This window comes from Eleginops maclovinus, chromosome 3, assembly GCF_036324505.1.
Source record: "Eleginops maclovinus isolate JMC-PN-2008 ecotype Puerto Natales chromosome 3, JC_Emac_rtc_rv5, whole genome shotgun sequence".
Taxonomy (NCBI): Eukaryota; Metazoa; Chordata; class Actinopteri; order Perciformes; family Eleginopidae; genus Eleginops; species Eleginops maclovinus.
The window spans coordinates 23,196,282-23,224,133 of NC_086351.1; the positions used below are offsets into that span (position 1 = coordinate 23,196,282).

At 40.6% G+C, this 27,852-nt stretch overlaps 1 protein-coding gene and 1 long non-coding RNA gene across 2 annotated transcripts; one reads left to right on the top strand and one right to left on the bottom strand.

The window, feature by feature from the left end:
* The first annotated feature begins 2,176 nt into the window (after positions 1–2,176).
* Positions 2,177–4,265, top strand: LOC134861348 (uncharacterized). The gene is made up of 3 exons (XR_010165394.1): positions 2,177–2,429; positions 2,661–2,835; positions 3,090–4,265. It is a non-coding gene; the product is annotated as an uncharacterized LOC134861348 (long non-coding RNA).
* Positions 3,894–5,490, bottom strand: LOC134861347 (uncharacterized). The gene is made up of 2 exons (XM_063878475.1): positions 5,100–5,490; positions 3,894–4,883 (listed from the first exon to the last, which is right to left on the bottom strand). The coding sequence occupies exons 1-2, from the start codon at positions 5,445–5,447 to the stop codon at positions 4,263–4,265; spliced, it is 969 nt and encodes a 322-aa protein (XP_063734545.1). The 5' UTR covers positions 5,448–5,490; the 3' UTR covers positions 3,894–4,262.
* Between the last annotated feature and the right edge of the window lie 22,362 nt (positions 5,491–27,852).

A 27,852-nucleotide genomic window follows, 5' to 3' on the forward strand; every position in this document is an offset into this window, starting at 1 on the left:
GACTTTTGCTTTGGAAAGCAGTTTCAGATACCGCTCTTCACTGTGGCAACTTTCCATTTCTGAAGAGCTGAGACCAGCTTCCATGCCATATTCCTCATAGAGTCCATCCATATCAATGTCTTTCAGGCTGCAGGCCTGGACTGCATCACTGTATTCTTCATAGGACACAGCAGTTGTGCGACTATTGAGTGGTTGTAGATCGCGCAATCAACTTTTGTTCCACAGTCTACACTCCTATATGACTGGTGATGCTTGATGGAGATTATGTCATCTTGAGGAGAAGAAGCTTCACGGAAAAACGATAAAAGTGAAGAGGCACCTGCGCTTTGAACGTTGCTTTTGTGCTTGTCTGTGCTAGCATGTCTGTCGACAGCACCTTTTCCTTTGCTGCTTAAAAGGAGGACAAATGAGCGTCCGGCTCAAGGCTGCGCTGGCAGACCGATACAGAAATTCAAAACCGGACGGTCTGACCTGAAACCGAACGGATGGCCACCCTATGTGCTACACTTTGAAGCAGAAACTAATAACAATATTTCCAAGCTAGCCAGAGATCAACGGCCAGTTGCAGTCATTGCCATTAAGAATGCTTATAGAAAAGCTAGCTTGCTGTATAGCGGGCTAGGCATCTCACGTTGTTTACGTCACTCTGAACCGGAAGTCTCTAGGGTTCTAGGATGCCATCTTCATACAATGCTATCTTCAGCAATGTACTGAACAATATCAACAGAAAAATGGACCATAGATGGATATACCGAGCTGTTATTTTTTTTTATTGACTTAAAAATAACAGCCCCATCTCTCAAACAAAGATTGGAGGACGTGAACATACTGCAAGATTACCAAACATTTAGTCTGAACAGGCCATTGTGAATACATACCAGAGCACCAAATGTGTGTAACCTCTCAAATGTGAACAGTTCCACCAAATAATATTTTAACCAAACCTTTTTTTTTATTAACTAACCAAGATATTCAGATTGACCTGCAGTAGGAACCAATGGTCTTTGAGCAAAGGGCCATAGACAGTGTAGTGAAGTTAGGAAGTATGGAAAAGGGTTTTTGTCTTTTCATAGGGTTTTTTGACAATATAAAATAATACCATCTTGACTTTTAAGCTCAGTCTGTGGTATCATACAAAGCATTGCATGTATCAACATTTAATGTAATGCTTCTATGTTAATTTCCTTTTTTTTTTCAAAGAATGAGAAATAATGGGGTTGAGGTTGCAAACAAAACGTATCAAGAATGTAATCACACTCCTGTGAATATCTTTTCAACAGTTTCCCATGATGATCATAGTTTTTCCTCTATTTGTAATGCTTCACAGACAACAGCTTCAAAGGAACCAGGCTTCTCCTACTTATTTTGCTCTCTTCATTGTATTGATCAGTTTTAATTGAAGTCTTTTTTTCTTCATTTGAAGTCCAGCGAGATTGCTGATGCTGGCCTTTCAAAGCGTTCTGAACGCTGCACAGGTGGATGAATTATTAACTGCTTCTGACTGCACCAGTCCACAGCTCTTCACTAATGAATGAAGAGCTGTGATGTGACATGAAACTTGGCCTTGACTCGTACTGAACCTTGCATTAACCTACAGTCACACTTGGATGCAGTTGCTTTAACAGTAAAGCTTTTGGAAAATCTTGCTGCACGTACAGAATGATCAGACCAGGCTTATGGATGCTAAGTCTTTCTATAGAACAAAAGCATTTATTTACTCAAAGATGTTGCATCACCAATAAGTGAAAACGCTGTGTGACAGTCAGCTATCTTCAATTGAATATTACAAGTCTAGCGGCTAAATCCTGACACAGGTTGCTTGATTATCAAGTGCACGATGACCTTTTGAAAAAGGTCCTGCTAATTAAAAAACCTTACTCAGTAAAATTGTCCATCCCTGTGGATACAACAAAATCAACTGCCCATGAATTGTAAGCACATTTAAATGAACACTGTGTGAATATCAATATCACTGTTATGCCCTTTTTTCACGGCTTTGAAAGTTCAACAGAGTAGAGTTCCTGCAAATCAATAAAAAAGGCAGGCATGCAATCTAATAAGCATCCTCTGTGATTAATTAAAAACGGTTCTATGTTGTGATGGGTGCCATAGAGCTCCTGCAGATGATGTCATATATGCTGGTCACGTGACGAGATACGACAGGGGCAGCCATTTTGGCAGTCATCGCGGCAGTAAATTGACAGGCACTGGCAGACTGTCAAGGATGGTGGATAACTGCTGTGCACCAGGTTGCACAAATAGGCGTGGGAAAAAGAAAGGTGTATCGTATTATCGCATTCCTAAAGACGCGGAGAGGAGGGAGAAGTGGATTGGAGCGATTAAAAGAGCCAGGAGCCTTCAGAAAAAGACTGAAAGATGGGACCCCCCGGCCGTTGGCTTTCGCTTATGCAGTGATCACTTCATATCAGGTGGGTGAAGGAATACAGTACAATGCTACAAAAAGTTTCTGGTCAGTTTAATTAAATTTAATTAGTTTAATTTAAGAAGTAGCACCCAGTTATTATAGCTAACGGACACTGTGATGTCCCTTTTTAACTCAACAAGTGTGGCTCTGGCGCAGCCTAGCCAGTTAGCAAGTTAGCTTGTAGCAAGCTAGTGGTAAACAAACCCGTGTTGAAATATTCCTTCTTATTTTGTAGGGAGAAAGAGTGATAATCCGTTGAGTCCGGATTTTATCCCCTCAATTTTCGATTACCTTCCATCTCCAGAGAAGAGGAGACATAAAACGAGACTGGAGGTTTTTAACAGAAGGCAGAAGGCTAAACTGCACAAAGTAGAGCAGGCAAAGATATCTGCAGAAGCCATCCGTCAAAGGTGGGTAGATCAAACTCCTGTCTGATTACATGTTGGGTCTACTTGTGATCGGTGTGTTATTCAGATTATTTTATTTCAAATAGTTAACTGCCGTGATATGGTTATAAACAATAACGTCACACCAGTCATTTAATGAAGGCTAATATCATATGATTTCCATTAAACATGTCAAACTGTAAACATGTAAACATGTCAAACTGCCATCAGTATTGTATGCATGAAAGCTTATTTTGCTGCTTCTGTGTTTTCATCAGGACATCAACTGATGCAGCCCCAGAAGACCATATCACAGAGCCTTTGAAGGAGCCCCCCATCACAGATCCGTTGGAAGACTCAGCCGATGATCCTGTCCAGCCTGAACCAGTAACACCACCATGCACCTCTGAAACCTGCTGTACCCGCATCCAGAGTCTTGAGCAAGAATGCCAAGCTCTAAGGGCTGAAAATGTGTTGTTAAGGGAAAAGATTAATAGGAAGACCCTGACAGAGATTAGTTTAAATAACAATGATAAAAAGGTGAATGTCCTCACTGGGCTGGCAACCTATGCATGTCTCATGACCATTTTTCAATATCTGGCTCCATTTCTCAAAGTTAAATCATCAATAACATGTTTTCAACAATACATGTTGACTTTGATGAAGCTTCGAATGAACTTAACATTTGACTTTTTGGGTTTTTATTTTGGCATCGACCCAACTACTGTCTCCAGGCACTTCAAAAACTGTGTTAATTTGATGTATTGTAGACTGGTGCCAAGCCTAGTGGTGTGGCCTGAAAGAGAATCTTTAAGAACATCTCTTCCATATGTATTTAGAAATGGTGACTACGAGAAGACTGTTTGTATCATTGATTGCTTTGAAATATTTCTAGAGAAACCAAGTAGATTGCGACCCAGTGCGCAGTGTTACTCAAGATACAAATCACATCACACCATGAAATATTTAATTGCCATTTGCCCTCAAGGTTCAATTTGTTTCATTTCTACTGGATGGGGAGGTCGCACCAGTGATAAGTTCATTACAGAACACAGTACTTTTTTACCTAATATTTTCCCAGGGGATGTTGTTTTGGCAGACAGGGGGTTTCTGGTGAAAGAGTCTGTTGAAAGGTGTCAGGCTGAATTAAAAATTCCAGCATTTACTCGTGGAAAAACACAGTTAGATCCTGCTGACATAGAGAATACAAGATCTCTAGCCTCTTTAAGGATTCACATCGAAAGAGTCATAGGAGTACTTCGTCAGAAATATACTATCTTACAAAGCACTGTGCCAATAACTTTCACAGACATAGAGAAAGAAAATGATGTTACTTATCTTGATAAAATTGTGAGTGTATGTTGTGGACTAACAAATGTACCTGATTCTGTGGTGCCCTTTGAGTGATGAATTTGTGCGTCAACAGAAAATAAACCTTTTTGATTCGCTTCTCACTTGTTTCTTGTGACTTCTTTTCTCACTGTCTCACTGACAGTCAAGTCCTCAAATATTCCTTCTGCACGCTCTTGTAATTCAGCCAGGTTCAGGTCTCTTGCCTTCTTGTCATACAGACTGGTAAGGGGTTCAGGTAAATCTAGCTTGACAGCCTTGGGTACATAGGATGTGGCGTACCCGCGAACAACTGACAGGACTGCAGGTCTGCAGGACTTCCCATCTTGAGTCCGGCACTGTGAGAGATTTTGGTAGAACTGTGTTTGCTCAGCAGCAGTCAGGGGTGGGAAAGATGGGGGCGCAGAGGTACCCTTGGTGGAATTCCCCTTTTTATTTTGTTGAGTATGGTTGAATATGATGTCCTTGCCCTGCAGGTACTCCACATTCTTCGCAGCATCCTCACTGGGAGAGGCCCACTTGCATTTTTTGGATGTGCAGCTGATCTCCTCGTGCCTTGCGTTGTTTTTTCCCCACAGACTGAAGAGAACAGCTGACACATGAGAGCAGCTCTCCCCGAGTCCCGCTGTGCAGTTGCAGTGGGCTCCCAGCACAACACCGTCGTTCCTCACCACCACCCATGGCTTTAGTTGACTTTCATTAAGCCTTTGGGAGTGATTAACCTATATGAAATTCCAAAACAGATAAATAAAGGTAAAAAACGCCAGCCACTTTGGTTGAGTACGATCAAAAATACAAACTAGCAAGTTACAGATGCACTGCAGTAGCTATCCAAGCTAAAAAACATGCTAACGTGACACTTCCGTAGCTAGCCAAGCTAATAAACAAACAATGCTAACGTGACACTGCCTATCAAACTGGAATAATTTAATACTTACCCTTGCAGTGATGATGCCGAAGTTTTTGGATGTAAGACTCCACAGTTGAATGTTGTTTACGAAGCCGGACTGACACCATTTGTAAGCCTCCAAGCTTTTGTACGCTCTGAGGGAGTCTCCTGAGTACACTGATGGAAAGCTTACAAGATAGCTGTGGATGTCTGCGTAGCGCAAGTCGGGTACATCGTCTTCAGAGCAGGAGGTTATGCTCTTGAAAAGCACACCGGGTGAATTATATGGGTCGCTTATATTTAATCTCTCTAATTTTGTACTATAAAGCCGAATTTCACTTGAATTAAAATGAGAAGTATACTCGCTCGGTAAGAAAACACTGGCACCGGTGGTCATGTTGACTGCCAAAATGGTGGCTCCCAACCAAAAGTCACGTGACCGCAGGAGCTCTATAGCAGATGTGGCCATTTACAACTGAGTGTATTCATCTTGTCCAGCCCCGCCCCCTTTCTGAAACGGTTTTACAGTAGGCTACCACTTCCTTGCTGTGTGTTGCGGGCAGGATGACATAGCCCCAAATGTTGGGTAACCCCCCCCCCCCCCCTTCGTTTAAGTGGGCTGAATACTATTTGATACCAGTAACATCACGTCTCTGTGTGTTATTAATAACATGTTAGTGGAGCCTCTGCACGGCCCTGTAACCTGCTGTATATGAACGAGTCTCTGTTCAACGTTAGCTCACCTGGTCATTGGTGTGTTAACGGGGATTTTGCTGACAAGCTTTATAAAAGCCGGCGATTCCAAAGACGACAGAGGCTGCATATCTTCAATACTCTGCCACGAGTGTCTGAACTTCTCTGGGTTCAAGCAGCAGACCCAGAGAAAGTTACCTTCTGTTTCTTCACTCCTGTCTTTCTCTTTTCTCCGAGCCTGCAGCTCTGCATTGTGAGCCTGCAGCTCTGTATTGTGAGCCTGCAGCTCTGCATTGTGAGCCTGCAGCTCTGTATTGTGAGCCTGCAGCTCTGCATTGTGAGCCTGCAGCTCTGCATTGTGAGCCTGCAGCTCTGTATTGTGAGCCTGCAGCTCTGCATTGTGAGCCTGCAGCTCTGTATTGTGAGCCTGCAGCTCTGCATTGTGAGCCAGCAGCTCTGTATTGTGAGCCTGCAGCTCTGCATTGTGAGCCTGCAGCTCTCAATCGCGAATCTGTTTCTGCAGCCCTCTTAACCAATAGTAAACAGGCTTACTGAGTTATTATTCTACCTGCACAGTTGTTCCTCTGGTGTCTGAATGTCTCGGGATGTTTGTGAATTTTTAAAACAAAACACCACATCATTTCGGGTTAAAATGTGTTGTAACTGAGAATTGTAACGGGTATTATATAACCCAAATTTCATATATATATATATATATTGTTATATTATATATATGTATATTGTTTTTTAAATATAAGTAGGGACGGAATTTAAACTTTTCAGTTTGCTTTTTAGCTAGCAGGTATCAGTAGCTAACTAGAAAATGTGGCTAGTTAACAACCAGTGATTGGTGACATCCTTTTGGCAGACCAATCCATCTCCAAACAGTCATCCCACACACAGTGTCTCACACAGGTGCTTCTGATACCGGCTAAAGAATCAGCCAACACCCTTCAAAGTGTGAGGTCAGTTCTGACCCTGCCGCAGACTACCTGAATAAACCACATCCCACCCATTGAAAAAGAGCTAAAACGTAAATAACCTTAACACTTAACCCAGCGGTTCCCAAACTTTTTTTTTTGCAGCGCACCCCCTTATACGTCCCAACCGGGTTGACGCACCCCCCACAAAACGCAACAAAGCTTTGTTTTATCGCCATATAAATAACTTTGTCATGAGACGTTCCACTTGACAGTTTCCCTGATTTCAGCCAGTTAATCATATTTGAAAGAATGAATGAGAGTTGGCGCGCATATAGCTATCCTAGGCTACAGTGAAACGTAGAAGAAGACAGCCTGTGTTCTTCTACGTTTCTATCAAAACTAATAAATTATAGTTTTTGATTTAAAATAAAAGGAATTACAAAGGAAATGTTTATTGTTCCTGTTTTTTATTGTAGCCTATGGAAAAATCCCACTTAAAAAACAACACTAATATTTTTACACCAGACCACCATTAGCTACATGTTTCATCTCGCGCACCCCCTGGTGGCAGCAGGGGTGCGCGCACCACACTTTGGGAATCCCTGACTTAATCTATCAACATTTTAGAGCTCAAAATTACCTGTAAGGATATACTGTACATGGACAATGCATGATTCAGAAAAATACATTATACATTCGTAATCTAGTTTACAAAGGTCTTTCTATGTTTTTTTTCTTCCATAAACTGCAAAAAGCTATCAATGAGACACATTTCATTTGAATTGTTGTATGTCATCATGACAGTGCTTTTGTACATGCATTATTTAAAGTAGTGAACTGTTTAACTAACTACCATTAACTTCTGATGGCTCCAGCCTCAGTGTTTCTGACTGCTCCCTTGGACTATACATTTGAGATTTAAATGGAGAATGTATTGTGTTTTATATACACGCTGATTAAGTATATAGTGTAACCTTTTTTTCATAATTTTATAATATTGCTGTCCACTTTATATCAGACTGATTCTCCACTTCTCTGGACAGAGTCTCACAGTGACCACAGAGCTTTGTGTCCTTGTGTTTTATTGAGTGATGGGTCCAGGTGGAATAACATGTGGTGCTGCTGATGAGTAAGATGTCTCCCACCAGTCTGCAATTGAGAATCATTCTGTCCCTGTAGAAGAGTGTGGTAGACCCCATAGCTTCCAAAGATTTAAACATCAGTTGTGGGTGATCCTGTGGTACAGTGGACACATCCCGGTCTTTCCAGTTCTAGAAAATGATTCACACTACAGAATAACACCATGAAATTAATATCTGCACATCATCCCAACAAAGTTCACAATCACTATTAGCAAAGTCAATGTACAGAGAACATAAAATACAATAGTGGCTATAAGTTGGGGAAATTAGACCCTTAATGGGCTTCAAGCTAATGTTAGTGAGTACTGAAGGCTTGTCTGCAGGGGGTGTTTAAGACATAAAAGGGACTCTTGCAACCAAAGATACTGAAGAGAAAGTTGTTGCTTCTGCCAGACGTCTAAGAAAAGTTAGTCTCCACGGTGCTGATCTTTCCTCACAAACATCTGTTCCTAATCAAACACGGAGATTGGATGAAAGGGATGAAGACCAGAATCCTCCGCCAAGGCTTTCTTTAGGTTGTCAGTTGTTGTTTAGAGTCAGGAGAAAGACGACAGAGAAAACAGGAAGAGGGTGAATATGAGGTTGGTAACGTGAGGCATTGTTCAGACATGTGTTAAAACAGCCGAGTACCTCTATGAACAGTGTTTATATTGGACAAATCTTGAAAAACACAATGTCCAGTACAAACATTCAGTGACAATGCAGGTTTTATGTTTTTAATGTAATATGTTTGTGCACACTTTATTGATTTCACAGCTGCTAGACTATATGACAGGTGGAGATACTGTGCCCTGTGCTGGAGGTTGGTCAATTTTCAACAGAATTGCTCCAATGAACATACGGGTAATCAGCTGTAATACAAACTTCTTTGTAGTCGGCATTTGTCTTTTATTTATTTATAGTTGGCTTTTGTAACTTTTGGTGCTGCTCTCTGCTCCTGTCCCACAGCAACATTAGGCAAGGATGACAACTGTACCCTCACAAATTTGCAGTTTACGTGATTTGCCAGTCAGGCTGGATATTATGTCCTGAAGACTTTAGTCAAAGAGCTAATATTACACCAAAATGACCCAGCGAAGAAAAATGCCAATAACAGAGAGGGAGATACTGTTCTGCATCCAGAGGAACAGCTGACTGAGTTGACTCTGAGCAGCAAGTCTCTAAAAGCATTTTGAAATTCTGGGGCTATTCATAAACATCCGGGGCAGTAGCCAAAGATGTTGTTCCAACCCTAATCTTCATGTGCAAACGTAAGATCCCATGCTATCAATGGGAAAGCAAATGATGTAGGCAAGGACTCAGACGGAATATCTGGAGTGTAGTTTATTCTGCGTTACGGATATATGACAATGTTTGCATCGATGGCATCTGGACTGTTTGGGCAACGTTTCCATTAAGATCATTTCCAACGTTTCCTTTGATGACTTCCAGACTGTTTTGGTCAATGAGGATTGCATCGGGAGCCTCACAACGTGTTCACAATGAGCCTGAGTCTTCATCATGCACTTATGGTGCAACTGTCACAAAACCTTATTTCCCCCTGAGATTAATAATGTATTTTGATTGATTGATTTTTTTTTTTTCACAATGTTTAATGAGCCCAAAGTGGGAGATGATTAAAAATATGATAGGGTCAGCCTTGCATCAATTATGATAAAACAAACCCAATGGCCAGATCTACCTGTTTTATGGAGTGGTCTATAGCTCAGATGGTTGCCCTTCCTCCTGAATCCAGTGATATGGAAAAGGGTCCTTTGTTGAGTCACTATCATTTCCTAGGTAATCAGTGTTATTATCCACAGACTGCATATGTTACAGATGTAGCGCCCGCGATGTCACCCATAGGTATCTGCAGAGCTGTATTACCATAGAGTTTCCGGCAGCTGGCATGTATTTTAGCTCCAGGTTAAGGTAAGATTAAAGGAGTGAGAGTGTGTAAGGGGACCACCATGAAACACAAGGCCATTATCCTCATGCTTTAATGCGGAGCTTAGTATTCAACACATCAATTTTATTCCATGCGGCTTGGGATTCATTTGGAATTCAGTTAGGGTCTGATATTACGGCAGCGACAAGATGGGAGAGGTGTCATGGGTGGAATAAGAGAGAGAGAGAGAGAGAGAGAGAGAGAGAGAGAGAGAGAGAGAGAGAGAGAGAGAGAGAGAGAGAGAGAGAGAGAGAGAGAGAGAGAGAGAGAGAGAAAGGGTTAAAAAGCAAAGGCCTTCAAGGCAGAGGAATGATGGCAATAATGGCTGTAATTTTGCTACATTACCAGGGCAAAAGCGTCCAGCAGCAAGTGCGCAGATGAATAGAAAATGTTTGTTTCTTTTGTATTTTCAACCAGAATTGCCTAAAATTCAGCTCAGAGATCAGCCATGTTCCAGGGAGTAAGAATAAAGAAAGGCTTGAAAGAAACAACACAAACGGATAGAAATCATATATGGACGTCTTAACCAACAACTACTGCATTCATGGTAATAATCAATCAATGAAAGTACTTTATTTATATGAGGGGGAAGTTAAATTTGGTGGCAGTTGCACCATTTTCAAATGAAATAAATACATTTTTATAAACATAAGTAGAAGTTCAAATGTGCAGTATAAGTCCATGTAGACACAGGGACACTGTCCTGTGTCCTGTTGGATTGAAGACTCGGGCTAATAGTGAAGACTTGGCTAACGCCCTTGGTGTAATCGCTATCGGCCCGATCTGTTCGTAAGCCATCAAAAAAATGTTTGCCCAAACAGTCCAAAAGCAATTGATGGCATCATTGTTATCAGATATATCCTGGTGCAGCCGTGTTTCTATAAAGCACATTTAACTACACTTCAGATATTCTGTCTGACTCCTGGCCGATGCCGTTAGCTTTTCCAACCAGTGATCTTACGTTGCCCATGAGAGGGGGAGACACAGCTTTTATCTCCTTTACTCCATAAATCTAGACCCAGCCCTCCCCTTTCGCCTGTTGGCTTTACCCTACATCCTCTGTGTCCTTCTCTAGATTTCAGTGAGGATAGCCGTTGTTACGACCTCTGATGCTAGCTGGCTTGAGGGCAATTAGCTGTCCCTGGTGTAAACAAAGCAGCAATGGCTTTGCTGCTCAACATTGGCATGAATGCAAAACAGCATCAAGTCGGAAAATAATCGTGAAGATCTTAGTCCTCCGTAAAAGTGCAGCATACGAAGGCCCCACCCCTGCCCATGTCGCAATCATCATAGAGGGAACTGAGGTTCTTTATGGGTGTAGATGTGTAGCAAAGACTTTCCTTCCTTGCTTCTTTTCTTCTTTTTCTGCTCATGGGTTTCATCTATGCAGTGAATTTATGTTTTACACCAAAGTTGAAATACACCTTTGAAGTATTTTAGAATAGTTTTTGGTGTAATATTCTTCAGATGTCTCCCAAAGTCTAGGCTTTGCACAATAACCGTTAAACGTTAGTGTATACACGCTTGTTTCTGACAATGCTTTGTTTTTTTTTAACTGCAGTTTAGATGCAGTTTTCAATAATTTGAGCAAGTGGAAGCATGTACATGTTATAGAGAAGAGGCCCCAGTATATAGCCTTGAGGGACCCCCGTTTCAAATGTCCTGAGGCAGGATGTCTCCCAGCACAGAGACCCTCTGAAGACTCAGATTCATGGTGAAGACATGGTGAATTTCTTACTGTCCGGAAGCCATCAAAGGAACATTTGGAAACAAGGTTGATGGAAATATTGTTGATGCAAACATTGCCCAAACAGTCCGGAAGCCATTGATTGAAATGTTGTTGTCAGATGTATCCTGGTGCGGACATGTTTCCATAAAGCACATTCATTTAGACTCGAGATATTCTGTCTGACTCCTACCAAACACCATCAGCTCATCCATTCCCATTAGTGCTTTTACGTTGGCAATGATGAGAGGGGGAGGCTTATATCTCATGTTCTCCATAAATCTAGTCCGAGCTATCCTCATTTTGTCTCTTTGGTTTAAAATAGAATGACAACTGTAATGTGTTTAATTATAACTGAGTAATAAATACAAATGTGATTATGTCCACTTGACTTGAGTATTGTCTGCTGTTTTACACTTTGCTCTTCTAGGCAGTTACTGTCTTTTTTATTTCATATATTAATCTAAATATGAATACTTTAGCTTTTTAAGGGCTGCACAGTTTTGTTTGAAAACTGGCCTTGTTCCTGTTGCATTTTAGGATAGCTTGGGTAGTGTATTAGGGCATATTATAACAATAATTAGTTTTAAAGTATGTGTGTTTGTGTTTTGTTGAATCCATTTCCACCCCATGTAACATTTTCTAGATCTGCCACTGAGGGAATGGAAACATGTGGATGAAATCTGCTCAGTGTATGGGTTGTGTAAAGAAAAATAATGTCGGAAAAAAGTAAGTCAGTGTCACATTGAGTTGGGTTAGTATTTCAGTTTATTTTGTGGATTTAACTAATGCCTTTATATGGCTGCAAAATAAAACAGTAAAATAAAAGCCACAGCAGCTATGCTCACATTCGTATGCATAGACATGCTTGAGTTTCTATTCTGAGCGAGCTGGACTCCATGAGTGTACCGTCACCTTTACTCCGGGAACGTGATGTCTCCTTCTTATTAGCCCCCCCTTCCTCTCATCACGTCTTCTTGTCCCTGTGCCACCCTTGGTGAATGTGTTAATGCATTATCACTTCATTAGAGTTGCATCAGGGTGATAAATGAACTGCCGCTTTTTTCCCCCAAGACACCCTCCACCCCCACTGATGGCGGTGCCTGATGTGGATCAATGTCCTGGGGGGAAAAGATGGGGTGACGGTGGTGGGGAGGCTTGTCCCTCTCCCAAGGTGGTGATGGTGGGTGATGCTGTATAGCTGCTATTACGGAGCCCTTCCTCCCAAATGCCACCTGGATGTGTGCAGTTTCTCAGCGTGGTGCAGGATCATCCCCCCCCCCCCCTCCCCCCGCCTCTCCTCAACACGCCCTGCTCCTCAGACTGCAATCAATCTGCCCCCCTGTGGTGTGTGATAAGGTGGTGCATATGTACGGGACCTTAATGTACATTCAAAGGTGGTCTTGTATGTCAGAATGGATGAACACAACTTAGGAAACATTTTGCATAGTAGATGTTCACTGCTGCATATTGAAAATAGGACCAAAACACTAATTCTTTAACCTCTTTATCCCTTCACAATTCCCTGTTCAAATCACAAATAACTTTTTAAACGTCACCTACCAATTTTAAAATCTAAATACAGGCAGATAAATGAGTGAACAGAAATTCAACTTGGCAAATTTTGACACATTTGCACACACATTTTCACTATCTTGGCCTCCAAGTTGTACATCAATGTTGTGATTATTTTACACTTGAACTACTGTCTGAGCATTTGGACTCAGGCAAATAGGACCAAATTAAGATCTGTTGAAATATTTTATAAGCAAACACATTCGATAGCTAAATAGCTAACATTCGCTAGTTAATGTTTAAGCTAGCTTAAAAAAGAAATTGTCAACCATTCTGGCAGTCTACTATGCAGTCTCTCCTGAAAACCGTGGTCATCTTCACCACAAAACACTACAGAGTTAGTTTATTTAGAAAGTGGAGTTTAGAAATGTGAATTTGATAATTTGTTTGGTTTGGAAATGGAACACACATGCTTTATACTGTGATACAGTCCGGGTGTCAGCAGCAGATTTCAGTTTTAAAGTCCTTTTTTGTTTTCATGGTCATTTCAGCGCCACATAATGGAATGAATGATGAAGTAATTATTTGCAGTGATTTATTATTCAATTTGGGTTAAAAATGTGTCAAAATTGAGGTGGGAGATATAACTTGAATGGCATCACTGGAACATCACAACCCTTATGGTCTCATATGGACAAAGCTCTGATCAAAGGAACTGACCTTAATGTTTACATTTATTTAAATAAATACTATAATGTAGTTTTAGTTTATAAGCAGATAGTTTATTGAACAAACACAGTCCGGCCTCCTGCAGGTTGTGAAATCATGCAGACTTTGTTGCTTAGCTTTTGAAGCCTGGTTGGGCAGCCTCACAAATGTGTGGGCACCAGGTTCACCTTAATCAAGGTGTCTTTCTTTTCTACTAAAAAGCTGTTGTTTAAAAAAGTTCCAACTGTTCACATCAAGCAGAGTGAGTCTGGCACTTCTTTAAGAGCACTGTGGGATATCACAGGTTTAATGATGGGTGAAGGTGTGTGTTTGAGCCAGTCTCGAACTTTCACCACGCCATAATGAGACTGCGGTGGAGAGAGACTGTAGGCAGGAAAATACTTTGCTTTGAGGAGTATGTTTGATGGATTGTAAAACCCTTTTGTGCTTATTTTCTCATTGCTGTGAGGGTTTTTAAGTAGTTAGTATGCAATCCAGGCCTGTGGTTAGAAAGCATAAATAGTGTGAGTGATGGCGAGACAGGTGGCGGAGGAACAGGGGGCGTTTGAAAAGGACAGAGTCGTTTGTACGGATCAAAATTCATGCCCTTGTTTTGGATATCAATCACATTATCATAGCCAGGTAATTTTTATTTTCTGGTTGTTCTTCGCAAATTAAGCATTACATATAACAAATGTGATGTTCCAAAAGGAAGGGCAGTGTTATTATATCCATTATCTATTAAAAGACACAAAAGCTACAACATCCAAAGAAAAAAGATGAAAGCCAATTCTGTCAATCGATTAAAACATTTAATTGCATCAATCACAACAATAATAATCTGTGATTTATCATGATCATGACCACTACAACATTATCACTTTCTCTGGTTTTACTATTTATAAGTTTGTCTTTGAGTAAAATGAATATGTATCTTTTACTGTTCAACATTGGCAACATTTCTTCCAAATTCCAAATAAAAATATTGTCATTTAGAGCATTTATTTGCAGAAACTTAAAACAAAATAACCAAAATAGGTGCAGTGTTTTCATACCTTGAACAATGGAAATAAAACAAGTTCATGTAAATTTTTTAACAACACAATACTAATGTTTTAACTTAGGAAGAGTTCAGAAATCAATATTTGGTAGAATAACCCTGATTTTTAATCACAGCTCTCATGCGTATTGGCATGCTCTCTACTAGTCTTACACTCCTGTTGGGTGACTTTATGCCAATCCTGGCTCACAAATTCAAACAGCTTGGCTTTGTTTGATGGCTTGTGACCATCCATCTTCCTCTTGATCATATTCCAGAGGTTCTCAATGGGGTTCAGGTCTTGAGATTGGGCTGGCCATGACAGAGCCTTGATCTGGTGATCCTCCATCCACACCTTGATCGACCTGGCTGTGTGGGTGGGAGCATTGTCCTGCTGGAGAAAACAATCCTCAGACTTCGGGAACATTTTCAGAGCAGAAGGAAGCAAGACTTCCTCCAGGATAACCTTGTATGTTGTTTGATTCATGCGTCAGTAAAGCAGATATTCCCAAAAAGGGAGTACAAGGCAAACCTTTCAACCAGTGCAACAAAAAATAGGATAAACACAGAACCACAGACAATCAGAGCCGATAGCTGCAGAGGCATCTCTGCTTCCACCAGCTGGTAGCTTCACTATTCTGTTTTTTTTCCTTCAGGGGGTGAATGGCAGCTTATTATATGCATCAAACCTCTATTTGAAGTCCTCAGTAGTAAAGTGCTAGAGGACATTAATCAAGGGGAACAAGCTGCCTCTCACATCTGCTCTGAGTTTAAAGTGGATCTGGCAGCTCCCTCTACCTGAATGTCTGTCACTGTCAGTCCTCTGGAGGTGTGACAGCCCCCCCCCCCCCCAACACCGCCAACACCAAACAGGATATATTTAGTCTAAAAAGCTTTGCATTCAGATCTGACTCCATTTAATTACATCTTTCAATGTGGCAAGTGCCTGTTAAGAGTTTCTATTTAGGGGATTACACTGGAGAGAACATTGAAAATAAGAAAAGCTGTCATTTTGCATGTAGAGCATCTTGCAGCCTGCCTTTTTCCTGGGGGAGGAAAACACTGAGGGACCCTGAAGGGTGACAAACTGGTGCATTCTTACTTTGCGACTAATTTAGCATAATTTGCCTTTTCAGTCGCTTGCAGAAAGTCAAATTACCTGGAATGCTTGTGGGTTAAGAGTGGACTGGGTTTAGGCCAGGCCAGGCTCAAAATAATGTTGTCGTATATATCGTGTGATCACTTCTAAAGGTAAAAGTGTTTATAGCTGCTGTCTTACAGAGGGGCGGAAGGTAATAATGGCAAGTACAGCGCACACTTTTGGACATCTCTCCTTAAAGTAATTCATGGTATTATACAACAGCTTGCGCATATTAAAGAGGACATTCTGCTAATTTTCAGGTTCACATTTGTTTTGTGGGCCTCTACTGTGATAGGGTCTTTTTTCTTCTCAGACTGCCTGTGCTGCCTCCATTCACCCTCTGTCTGAAACCAGAGCCCAGTCTGCTCTGATTGGTTAGCTGGCCGGCTCTGTTGTGATCGGTCAACAGCTTAGAGATGTCCCACCTCTTAGTCCATGACTTACAATGTGTTGGAGTGCTAACCAATACAAGCCTGAGTGCTGCATAGTAAAGTCATTATATTACAGAAGTAGACAAAGGAGTTAAATAGAGGTGTTTCTGGTGGGGGGTGAGGGGGGTTGGGAGAGAAATTTCCCTCTAGAGGGAACACAGGGATGTTAGCATTAGCAGACTATTTACATGCACATAAACCCATATAACACACTACAGGATAGGTAAACCCCCCAAGAGCACCTTTTTAAACAGAAACATACATTTGAATACAAGATGTACACTGGGTTACATATACACACATCCACCTAAAGCCTATTACTATACTTATAACCACAGGCTTATGAGCACTGAATAGAGCAATCAGAGAAACAGTCACTGCTGCAGTTAATGGATTCACCCGACTGACAATGAGAATCGCATATCCCCCGGCCTTTACACTATCCAATCCTTTCATATCCACTGACTATGAAGTATTGACCTTCCTATGCTTTTGTGGCTCCCTCAGTCAATACCCCAGTGCTTCTTTTAGTAACAACAGATATCACAATTGGACAATCAGACAAGCCAGTGTGTTCCCAAACGTCCAGTGTCTGCTGATTTCATTTGTTGGTTCACTGTTTTGATCGTTTTTTTTTTCTTTTTTTCTTGTCAGTAGTAACGGGTTGTTTTCAGCAGTAACTGCAATTTTGTCATGCTGCTATGAGTCCTGTGTATTCTCCTGGGGCTTTGTGCACTGTTGTAGCAGATATGCTTGGTTCTGATACATCTAGTGTATCCAGGATTAAAGGCAATTGACTTACCTACATGGTTTGGCTTAGAGTTGTAGTCAGGAATTTAAAGTATCCCCCTTTATTATATTTTTGTTACTCCACCAGCTACATTTCAGTTACGATACATGTTGTGATTTGTGTAAGGGAATAAATAATGAGTATATAAAGAGAACTGGATACAGCATCGGAGTGGGGCCGTGTTCATTCCTAAGAAAGATGCTCAGTGGCGCATGAAGCCAAAACGGCCTGACTCTCGGGAGCAAAAGTAGGAAGAAAAACCAAAAGAAGAAAAATATTTATAATCAATTAGACTATTTTCAGATAGTTTGTCAACCAAAACACAAACGGCAAATAAATCAAGAAAAAAAAAGTTGTAACAAATTACAACTTTTTTTTCTTGATTTAATCAATAAAGAAAGAAAACGTCCAGCCTATTCTCAGTCTATTACCTCTTAGTTTAAAATAAATATACTATTTATTTTATTTTACAGTGGTGTGTTTGTTTTGCCAATATAGTTAGGAAAGGTTGTTTTGCACCAATAAAGAAAACCTTTGGCTTTGACCAATGACTTGTTATGCTATTACTGGTCACATTCACTAATTTTCTCTTTATATAGCTGTTTCTCATATTTGTTTTCAATTTCAAATGTCTCCATAGATAGATTCACATCACATTTGATTAATAAACCTCCTGACACTGTATTACCAAGGTAACTTCAAGAGCGGTACATTTTTAATATACAAAGACTGAATCCTCAAGGGTAAAAAATACTCAAAGGCATGATGTAACAGAGTCAAGATGGTGGCACTAGTCAAATGCATGGCAACAGCTGAGATTTGACATTGTGTCCAATCGTGTATATCACTCCTCATGGCCCTTGCTGAACTTCCTCATTGGCTTCCTCACTCCTGTTGTACCTGTCAAACTTCCGGACTAATAGACTGTACAGCTTTCTGAAAATGTCATGAAGCATTACGTTAGCCTTTATCTTTCTGATGAATATGTGAGACCTCTTAATTTTTTCCCCTTTCTTTATTCAGAACAAGTCTTGAGAGCGGTAAAACAGTGTGATGAAGTGCAGGCTGTGTGCGGAGGCAGTGGGCGGGGTCATAAAGAAGGAAGAGCAGAGGTGAGTTGAGGCGAGGAGGAGACTTGGATAGAAAGAGCTTTTGTCCTGCTTACCTTTGATCTGACATCTTGTTAAAAAGAGCAGTACGCCTACTTCTGTATGCTGGATACTTCTCTGTCTGCCTCCTCACTTGTCTTTCTTTACCTCTGTTACACAAGGTTCCTTCATTTCCCATTACTCCTTAAGAGTGCCTACGTTTCCCATGGCTCCTTAAGAGTTCTGCTCAAACTAAAAGCCTGCTATATTGTCTTTATCTTACAAGATCTTTAAAACATTGAAAATACTTGGTAACTATAAAGGCCAAAATGGTCAGTGTTCCCTTTGATAAGTAAAAATTAAAGCCCAAATGAAAATATTTTTTTATAAAGTGAACATAACACCTACTGTAAATCAAATAAAAATAACATCCATACATCATATTAAGTAATTGTAAGGGATAATGTGCAGCATGACGTTCATTAATGAATAAAAAAGCACATTATCTTTGCTGCACATTATCCGCTTATGAAATGGCCACATACTAAATAAACCAACAAATGTACCCCCATTAGTATTGCATTGCCTTTTTTTTAAGTAGTAAAAGTTATTTTATTTTGCTTAGCATTGGTGTGTTATCGAGTATTAACTACCTTGGAAATGTCCAAATGGACCAATCAGAATTGAGTATTCAACTAAGCTGTGCATTAAACATTTATAACAATCTCTATTTGGATAGCAGAGATATATGAATGATTTCACTTGATACTAAATACACAAACGATACAACAATAAATAATTATAGGGGGAAAAGTACAACATTGACAACTGGGTTAGTAGAAAATAAAATAAATATAAAAAATAGCAGCAAGCCATTCATCAACATTTCGCTGGAGTTGGTACATTGCCAAAATACTAGTAAAACTACCACAAATTATCACCATCTGGCCCAAATATTTTTTCCCTCAATTAAATGAAAAGTTACACATTTGGGTGGAAAACTGCTTAAAGTGGCACACACTGACTCAGGGACCTAACAATGTAATGCCCTACAGAGAAACACCATGCTATTATAAAATAATATAAATAATTGTCTGGCTAAAACACTTGCTGAGCTGTAACTATGACAACCCAAAGGTTAAATGTCTGACAGCCACATGCCACAGGCCACTGGCTATTTTCACCCTCTATGGAAACTGATAACACCATCCTGCACAGCAACACATAATGAGAGAGAAGAAGGCTTCACACATCATCTGAGAGAAGGGGACATTACACCTGGCTGATTAGTATAACACCTTTATATACCAGGAAAGACTGAGAAAGATAGTACAATTGGCTAGGGCTGCCTATTTCACATAGTCTGGCAAACCCATAGACTGTATATATAGATGGACAGAGTGGCTCCATTCAGCTGAAAATTTGGAGCCAGTTCGAAGTACGCTTGCGCAGTAGAATCTGAAGCATGCGCAGTGAAGAGGAGGTCGCGATCAGACCCGCCCACTCATCGAGTGAAACACGCCCCTTATCGAGTGAAACACGCCCCCTTCTCCGTCCGTTCCCCACCACACACACAGGCGGAGTCCGACTCTCTGGGGCTAAACTGGCTGAAACTACAGTGCCCAGTTCGGTCTGGGTATTTGGATTTTCTCCGGTAAGTGTAACGTAACGTAACAGATTGCCAACTAGATCGCTATTCCTGGCACAATGTCAAATAAGATACATAAATAATAACAATAATAACCATCCTTCTACCTAATGTCACTAAGAATAATGTTATTTGTTAATTTCACCTCATGTATTTCACAGAGCACGTCAAACACCCTCATCGCAAAGCCAGCTGTGACAGCTGTCATTAAATATTCAGCCTAGAATATTTAAACGTTAACGTTAACTTTTTTCTCATTAGAAATCTCGATGTTTCGAGCGTCTTCAACATACAAATCTATCTGTTTTTCGTTGGTATATGACCATAATCCTTTCAAGGATGTCCGAAAATCTATAGATTACTGTTAAATTAAGTTAACTTTCTAACGTTAGCAGCTAAGCTATCGCTACCGTCATTTTAATGAGTTCGCTAGCTAATATTAAGTTAATATTCACTTACCGAAAAAACTGCACAGAGCTCCCCTGAGATGGCCTGTTAGTACAATCAACAGCACAACACGACATGACTGTCAATATATAAATGTAAAGTAATAACAGCAAATAAAACAAATATGAGTTGCCTGACAAAAGAACACCACTACAGCCGAGCCTACAGCTACTCTGAATGAAATGAAATGTTGAAGGAGGTTGCAAGCGGCTGCACTGTCAATCAAAGTGTAACCACGCCCCTTTTATATTTATTAAAATAACATTAAAGAAAATAATTTCTCGGGAAAAAGAAAAATGGTGTGATGTGAAGCACCTTGAAAGCTATTTTTTCGAATAAAAAGTTGTGGATGCAAAATTTGTTTTAGGTGAGAAAAGTGACATAGAAAGTTGGTTACTTGCCCATTGAAAATACATGGGAATGGGCGGAGCTACGCATTGTACTGCAGCCAGCCACCAGGGGGCTCTGGACTAGCGCTTGCTTCACTTTTAACGGACGAACCTCTGTCCATCAATATATACAGTCTATGAGCAAACCAGACCTACATCAAGATGTTTGGTCTGGGCACACACAATTGGCAGGGCTCAATCCGAGGGGCGGGAGAAACGGTTGTCTATCAGATTCCCCCGGCACGCAATAGGATAGTGCTACAACCAATCAGAGCAACGAACAATGTGACGTAGTCAGAGCGACGGAAAAGAGTCCATGGGCAACTGTTCCGCGTATGGTGTGTTGTGTATGGTGCCGATTGAAAGACTGCTGTTCGCCAGCAGCAGCCATCTTCTTTATTTGCATGTAGCGGAGACCGGCAGGGACTTCAAGTGGAACGGTCGCAACTCTGTCATCATTACGTTACATTAAGCCCGCCCGCCAAACCAGAGTTAGGATTTTGCAGTTTGCGAGCTAACGAATTCTAGACTGAACCCTGGCTGCAAATTAAATTTGCTACCACTAGGATGCACCTAGATTTCTAGGCTATATTTCACGCATATCAGTATTTAAATTGAAATAAAATACATTTTAAAATAGGTATACTCAATACAACTCTCTGCAAAAGTTTTGGTCATGGGGTTCTCCTGTGACAATTTGAGACACAGGATTAATTTGGACAACCAATAGTGGACCGGGGGATTATGAACAGCAAACTCAAACACCCACGGATACTTTACTTGAACCCAAAGCCACCACAAGAAAAATAACAATTGCAAACATTTACTTTAAAATAACTGTTAAGGCAAAAGTCAACAGTAAAATAAAAAAATAATTGATAGAAACAGACGGATAAATAAATACATAAATAATTACGTTCATGTATAAGTATCGAGGCCGCTCTCTTTGTTCCTAAGTTTGGTAATGAGGAATCCGTTAAATGAAGGTATTAATATACTATTTAATCAATGGAGTTTTCTGGGTTGGTTGGCTTTCAGTTAGAGTTAAATACTTGCTTATTAGCTAATTTACATTTAAGCTAATGATGTCTTGGATAAAGTGTGAGTTATTTTACATTTGAATTATAATACCCTGAAAAATCAGGAATGGTTTATTTAGAATTTTAAACAAATGCAATGAGATTTTATTTGCATGTTACCAACATGTTTTTTTTGTAAAGTTTTCAACCTGACAATCCTAAAGGGTCTTATGATAACTGGTGAGCTGAAAAATAAAGACAAGGGAAAAGGATTTGAGTTCTCCATGTCTCCTCTGTGGACTTCAAGCCTCTCAAGTTCGTGCAAACATTGAGATAAGCCAAAAAACCCTGAAGAAATGGACAATAACCACCTATCTCCCCAGGTAAAACTCAGCTTCAACGCAGCTACACAGTAATCTTGATGATGTCACTTCATTCACAAATTACCATGGTACATTCATCCAACCCAACGCATTCAACTCCGAACAAGTAACTAAACACTAACTTGACGAGCCCCCAATTTGTAATGAGCCTATGCAAAACAAGTGATACATAGGCTCTATTGAATCAAAGAGGGTGACCATTTATTATAACATAAAAGAAAAGGCTCAGAACAAGCTCAAAAGTATGGTTTGAGTTGGTCAGTATTGTCAGTACGTCAGCTGATGGATGTGTGTCAAAATGATGAATGGGGGATGTTGCAAGGTGTAAATCTAAAGTAACAACAAGGTTGAAGACAAGCGAACCAAAGACAGAGTGGCAGTACAAACGGGAGAGAGAGACATAAACGGTAGGGTTTTAAATGCCAAAGGGAGCCTGGCCAGGTGCTCTGAGACAGGGGAAAGACAGACACACACAACAACAGGCCGTGCTAAAGCAGGGGGCCTGTTACAGAGGGATGTAGTGATGAAGGATTGACGGGATATAGAGATGGAAGGATATGTGTCGAGCGTCGTACAAAGGGAGGGATGTAGGGAGGAAGGGATGAATGGACAAGAAAATGTAGGGAGGAAGGTTTAAAGGGTTGAAATGATGTACGGACGGAGGGATAAAGGGAGGAAGGCATGATTGGACAAAGTAATGTAGGTAGGGAGGTATAAAGCATGAAGGGAAAGGGAGGAAGGGAAAGAGTAGATAAAATAATGTAGGGAGGGAGGTATTAAGAATCGAAGGGATGTATGGAGGGAGGGAAAGGGAGGAGGGAATGAGTGGACAAAGTAATGTAGGGAGGGAGGGATAAATGGGCAAAGGAATGTAAGAAGGGAATTATGAACCGTCAGATGGGATGTAGGGAGGAGCGGATGAATGGACGAAGGATCGAGGGAGGAGGAATAATGATTTGAAGGGATGTACAAAGGGTGGGATAAAGGGAGGAAATGATGAATGGACAAGTAAATGTAGGGAGGAAGGTTTAAAGGGTCAAAGGGATGTACAGAGGGCGGGATAAAGGGATGAATGGGCAAAGGAATGTAAGAAGGGAAGTATGAGCCGTTGGAGGGGATGTAGGGAGGAAGGGAATGAATGGAAAAAGGAATGTAGGGAGATCATTTTACAGGGTCAAAGGGAAGTACGAAGAGGGGAAAAGGGAGCATGGGATGAATGGACAAAGTAATGTAGAGAGGGAGTTATTAAGAATCGAAGGGATGCATGAAGGGAGGGAAAGGGAGGAAGGGAATGAATGGACAAAGGAATGTAGGGAGGACGGTATAAAAGGTTTGAAGGGATGAATGGTCAAAGTATTGTATGGAGGGAGGTGTAAAGGATCAAAGGGATGTACTGTATGTAGTCAGTTCCAGGCCGTGGATGCCCTTCAAGAAGCCTTCCTCACCACATTGAGCAATATTCCCAAGAGCCTCCTGGAAACACCCATCAAGTACGCAACAACAACAACAGCGGGGCTATTCACTACTGACTTCATATTTGACACTTGAAGTTCTGTTCTTTTATCTAAAACTTAAACTTTTGATTAGCTGATAAACAGCCTGTTCGAGTTTGAATGCAGTTTTCAATAAATTGCGCGCTCTAGAGTTTTGTTCTCTTGCTCCTGTTTCTTTTGTTTGCCCCTGAAGATCTACATACAACCTGGTTACAATCCACCATTGTGAAATAGAAATTCTTGTCATTTTTCTCCCGGTCTTAAGATTTTGTTCAGGAGTGTATGTTTGGATCAGAATCATAAAGCTCTGATTAGAATCTTATTTGAAAAAAAACAACAACTTGCATTTAATGAAATCTCGTCTGTTTTGCTGTGTTTTTCCACTTGTTTATTGTGTTTGGTGAATGTTGATTGGCTTCAACGGTGTTGTCATATTTGGATTTTGTGCAATGTTTTTGTATTTTTCACCCCAGGGCCACCATAAAAAACTGTCTGCTCAGACATTCTGATGAGTTATGGCATTTCTTCTCAATTATTAATTTGTCATTCAAAACACTGAAAGGAATGATGAAAAGTCCTAATGGAACTTTCCATTCAACCAGGAAAGATTATAGAGGTAGCATTGTTATTTAATTTTAGGGAATATTAAAGCACTCAAAAGGTGCCATGGGCACATCGTGATGTAAATACATAACAGTCACAACAGAAGCTGCAGCTCACTTTGGAATACATTGATTTTTCTCCTGGAGCTCTGCTGAATTCTTTATTACATTACAACCTTATCTCCCCTGGAAGGCCTTTTGACAGAGGATGATTTAATGCAGAGCACACAAAGCTACCACCCAGAAATTAAACACAATCAAACACAGAAGGCAGCACTGCTGATATGAGCATCCTCATTACAGCGCCCGGCATTGCGGGGTAATGAACAGTTTGAACCATGAAGGTGATGAGTCTAAAACTAGAAACGTTTTCTGAATGTTAGATAATTCTTCACGGCAAAACTTGACTTTGTCGTAATAAAATCTACCTTTTTACTCTGTAGATATTAACATGTATTTGTATTTTGTCACTGATTCTTTGACAGTTTGGTCAAATCTTTCAGAGGAAGAAGAATACCTCTTGTGCATAAGGGACAATTTTAGTGAAAGTTGTTTTCAACCTTTTGAAGTCATAACTCCTAGAATAGTGAGATAGGTTTTCGCAATGTTTTTGCTTCGTGTGTTAATTTATAAAAAGGAAACACAAAAATGCCCTTCCCTTTGTTGCAGTTGCTCCTGCTAGATTTGTACTATTTTCTACTCTTAGCTTTCTTACTTCATCTTACTTGTCATTTTCTGTTAATCATTTATATTAGTCAAGTATTTAGCTGTGCCCTTGAGACACTTTTTATTGTAAAGAGATTTGTTTCATGTATTTTTTCGTCGTTGCGTTTCTGCTGTTGTGAATCCTTGCCACTGTTGTGCAGCAACTTGGCTGACTTGTTAACACCAGGAAGAAGCTAATTGATGGTGGTGGGAAAAACAGCTATCCCTACTGAAATCTGGAGAAGGACACAGAGGATGCAGGGTAAACCAAAGAGATGAAGGATTAGATCAGGGTCCAGATTAATTGAGAGAAGGTTATATAAACTGTGTATTGATCATGGACAAAGTAAGATTACTCGCTAATAATGAACCAGCTAACGGCTTTAGCCAAGAGTCAAACTCATTTCTGGAGTATAGTTTAATGTGCTTTACGGAAACAAGGCTGCACCGGGATAGATCTAACGGCATCGTTTCCATCTACGGCATCCGGAATGTTTGGGAAACCTTTCAATGTTTCCTTCAACCAGTGGTGTAAAGTAACATTTACTCAAGTACTGTACTTAAGTACAATTGTAAGGTACTTGTACTTTACTTGAGTATTTCTATTTGATCCTCCGTATTTTTACCTCACTACAATAAAATAAGTAAATGGTGTACTTGTACTGCATTTATTTAATCCCTTTAGTTTCTTTACAGATCTGGATTAATGATGGTAAATATAATCAGCCCTTAAATCAGACTTTAGTTCACCTGGAGTAAATTCAGCAGCTACCCTGCAGTATACAAAGCCATTCAAACTAGCTGCACCTTTACCAGCTCTGAGAACACTTTAATGATCAATAATTATAAAACATATCAGAGATATTATTCTGAAATGGACCAATCAAACAATGGCTACTTTTACTGTCGCTACTTTAAGTACATTTAGATGAGAGTACTTTCTACTTTCACTGGAGGAACATTTAGAATACTTTTACTGTGACAGAGTATTCCTACACTCTGGAACTTCTACTTTAGTCAAGTACAGGAACTGAGTACTTCTTACACCATTGCCTTCAACATTTTTTCAATGTTTGCTTTGATGAGTACCGGACTGATTGGGCCGACAAGGATTCACCATGAGCCTGAGTCTTCAGAGGGTCTCTGCCGGGGAGGACACCATATTCCTGTGCCTATGATGCTGTCTCCCTGTGGGTACGAGGACTTTTATTGCACATATTAACTTCAAGTCATGTTTATATAATTAAATTTGATTTTATTCTAATACATTTCACAAAACCTTATTTCCCCCTGGGATTTAATTTGAACTGATTGATTGATCAATACCATTTTAAGGGTCACACCCCTCAGAATAATTAGGTGGGTGTTTGTTATGAGTGTTTTTCTTCATGGGTCAGCTGTAAATGTTTTACTTTATAAAATGGAAGCACTTAAATGCAATTTATTTGTTACTCCTCATGGCTCTGAGAGTGACAACTATAGGTTGAGTGAGAAGGGAAGAAGACGTCCATCAGGCCTGGCCTTTTCCTGCTTGTGCTGGACTAAATAAGGAAGTGATTTTGGTGGATTGGGGGTCGGGGGTCTCAGCCTGTCAGTCCCCTCCGTTCTCCTCAGTCCAAAAGCTTATCTGCATTAAAAAAGCAATCAGTGACACCTTGACACCACTTTTACAGCTCCCTAAGCCCTGCAGCTGATAGCGTCAGACCTGCAGAGTGGAGAGGACATGGCGCCAATGGTGGGGGTTTGGAGCAGAGGAAGGAAAAATGCCAGGCTTATCACCGGTGCCACACTGAAGCAAGAGGCTAATCCATTACTGGTGGAATAGTGTCGCTACAATATGTTCTGGGTAATTCGGGAGGAAATGTCCTATAGCCTGCACACTGACTGTACTGTGCATGAATGCTTATGAACTCCTCGTTGTGAGACATATAGCTTGGCTAACTGATACATTAGACAGTGTGTTTCTATGTAAACTTCAAGTTTACTACAACAGATTTATACACTGTCACAATAACCTTCACCTATGACATGCAGCTTTTTCAAAATACCCCTCCAATCTTGTGGCTTATAAACAACATTTCCTTTTCCTACTCATCTAAGACTGGGAATCAAAAGTCTGTACTTTTTGAGTTCCAACCTGAATCTGATATGAAATTGACTTTGCACTACTCTAGAGGTCTACCAGCTTGTCTTTTTCAGGTGTTTGTCTTAAGACCTGCATCTCTGTGGAGGCAAGCTAAGCCAACATGTCATTATCCATGTCAATCAGACCATAGTATTTATTTGGTGGCTACAGTTTAGGGCAACAGGTTATCATGTGCTCCATCATCTGTGATGGGTCCCCGCACTTGCGGACTGCACTGTCTGCCAGACCCCACCTCTTCATTGCTGCGCTCTAGCAACCAATGATGGGTCTCATGTGTTTGAGGGTTGTCCACCTCTTTAGGGGTAGGTCTTGACCATTGACATCCAGAGGGTGCTTGATGTAGCGCTGCATCGTAGGTGACTCTGCTTTCTTCCACTGATCTTTCCATTTCGTCTTGACCAAAGTGGCCTTGTTTTAATGACAGCATCCTATCAAGCTTCATTCCTAGATATGTGGGGATGGATTGGAATTGTGTTCGGAATTTGTCAAACAGGACATTCATCCCTCACCCTGTTGTTGAGGTAGAAAATGACTGATGTTATCTTAACCACAATGAGCTTGAGTCACCAATTATTTGGGTATGCTGGCTGACCATTCATGCCTTCAGATAAGAACCTCTTCTACTGCTTTCCTGGATGGCTGAATGAGAAGAATGGCAATATCATCTGCATAACTGTACTTCTATGGTTGGAGTCAGTGCTGCGTACCTGGACTCACATTCAGGTTCAGGTCCGGACTCAAGTCCAGAGGTTTAGGTTCAGGTCCGGACTTGAACCCATGGCTTGTGTGAGTAACTAAAGTGAACTTATTGTAAGCTAATTATCAATTGAAAATAAACTCATAATCA

Excerpts from the sequence above, each read along its gene's own strand:
- LOC134861347 (XM_063878475.1), bottom strand. The coding sequence starts at position 5,447 with ATGACCACCGGTGCCAGTGTTTTCTTACCGAGCGAGTATACTTCTCAT. Across the intron at positions 4,884-5,099 it reads TCGGCATCATCACTGCAAGG|GTTAATCACTCCCAAAGGCT; the intron begins GTAAGTATTAAA and ends AATTTCATATAG.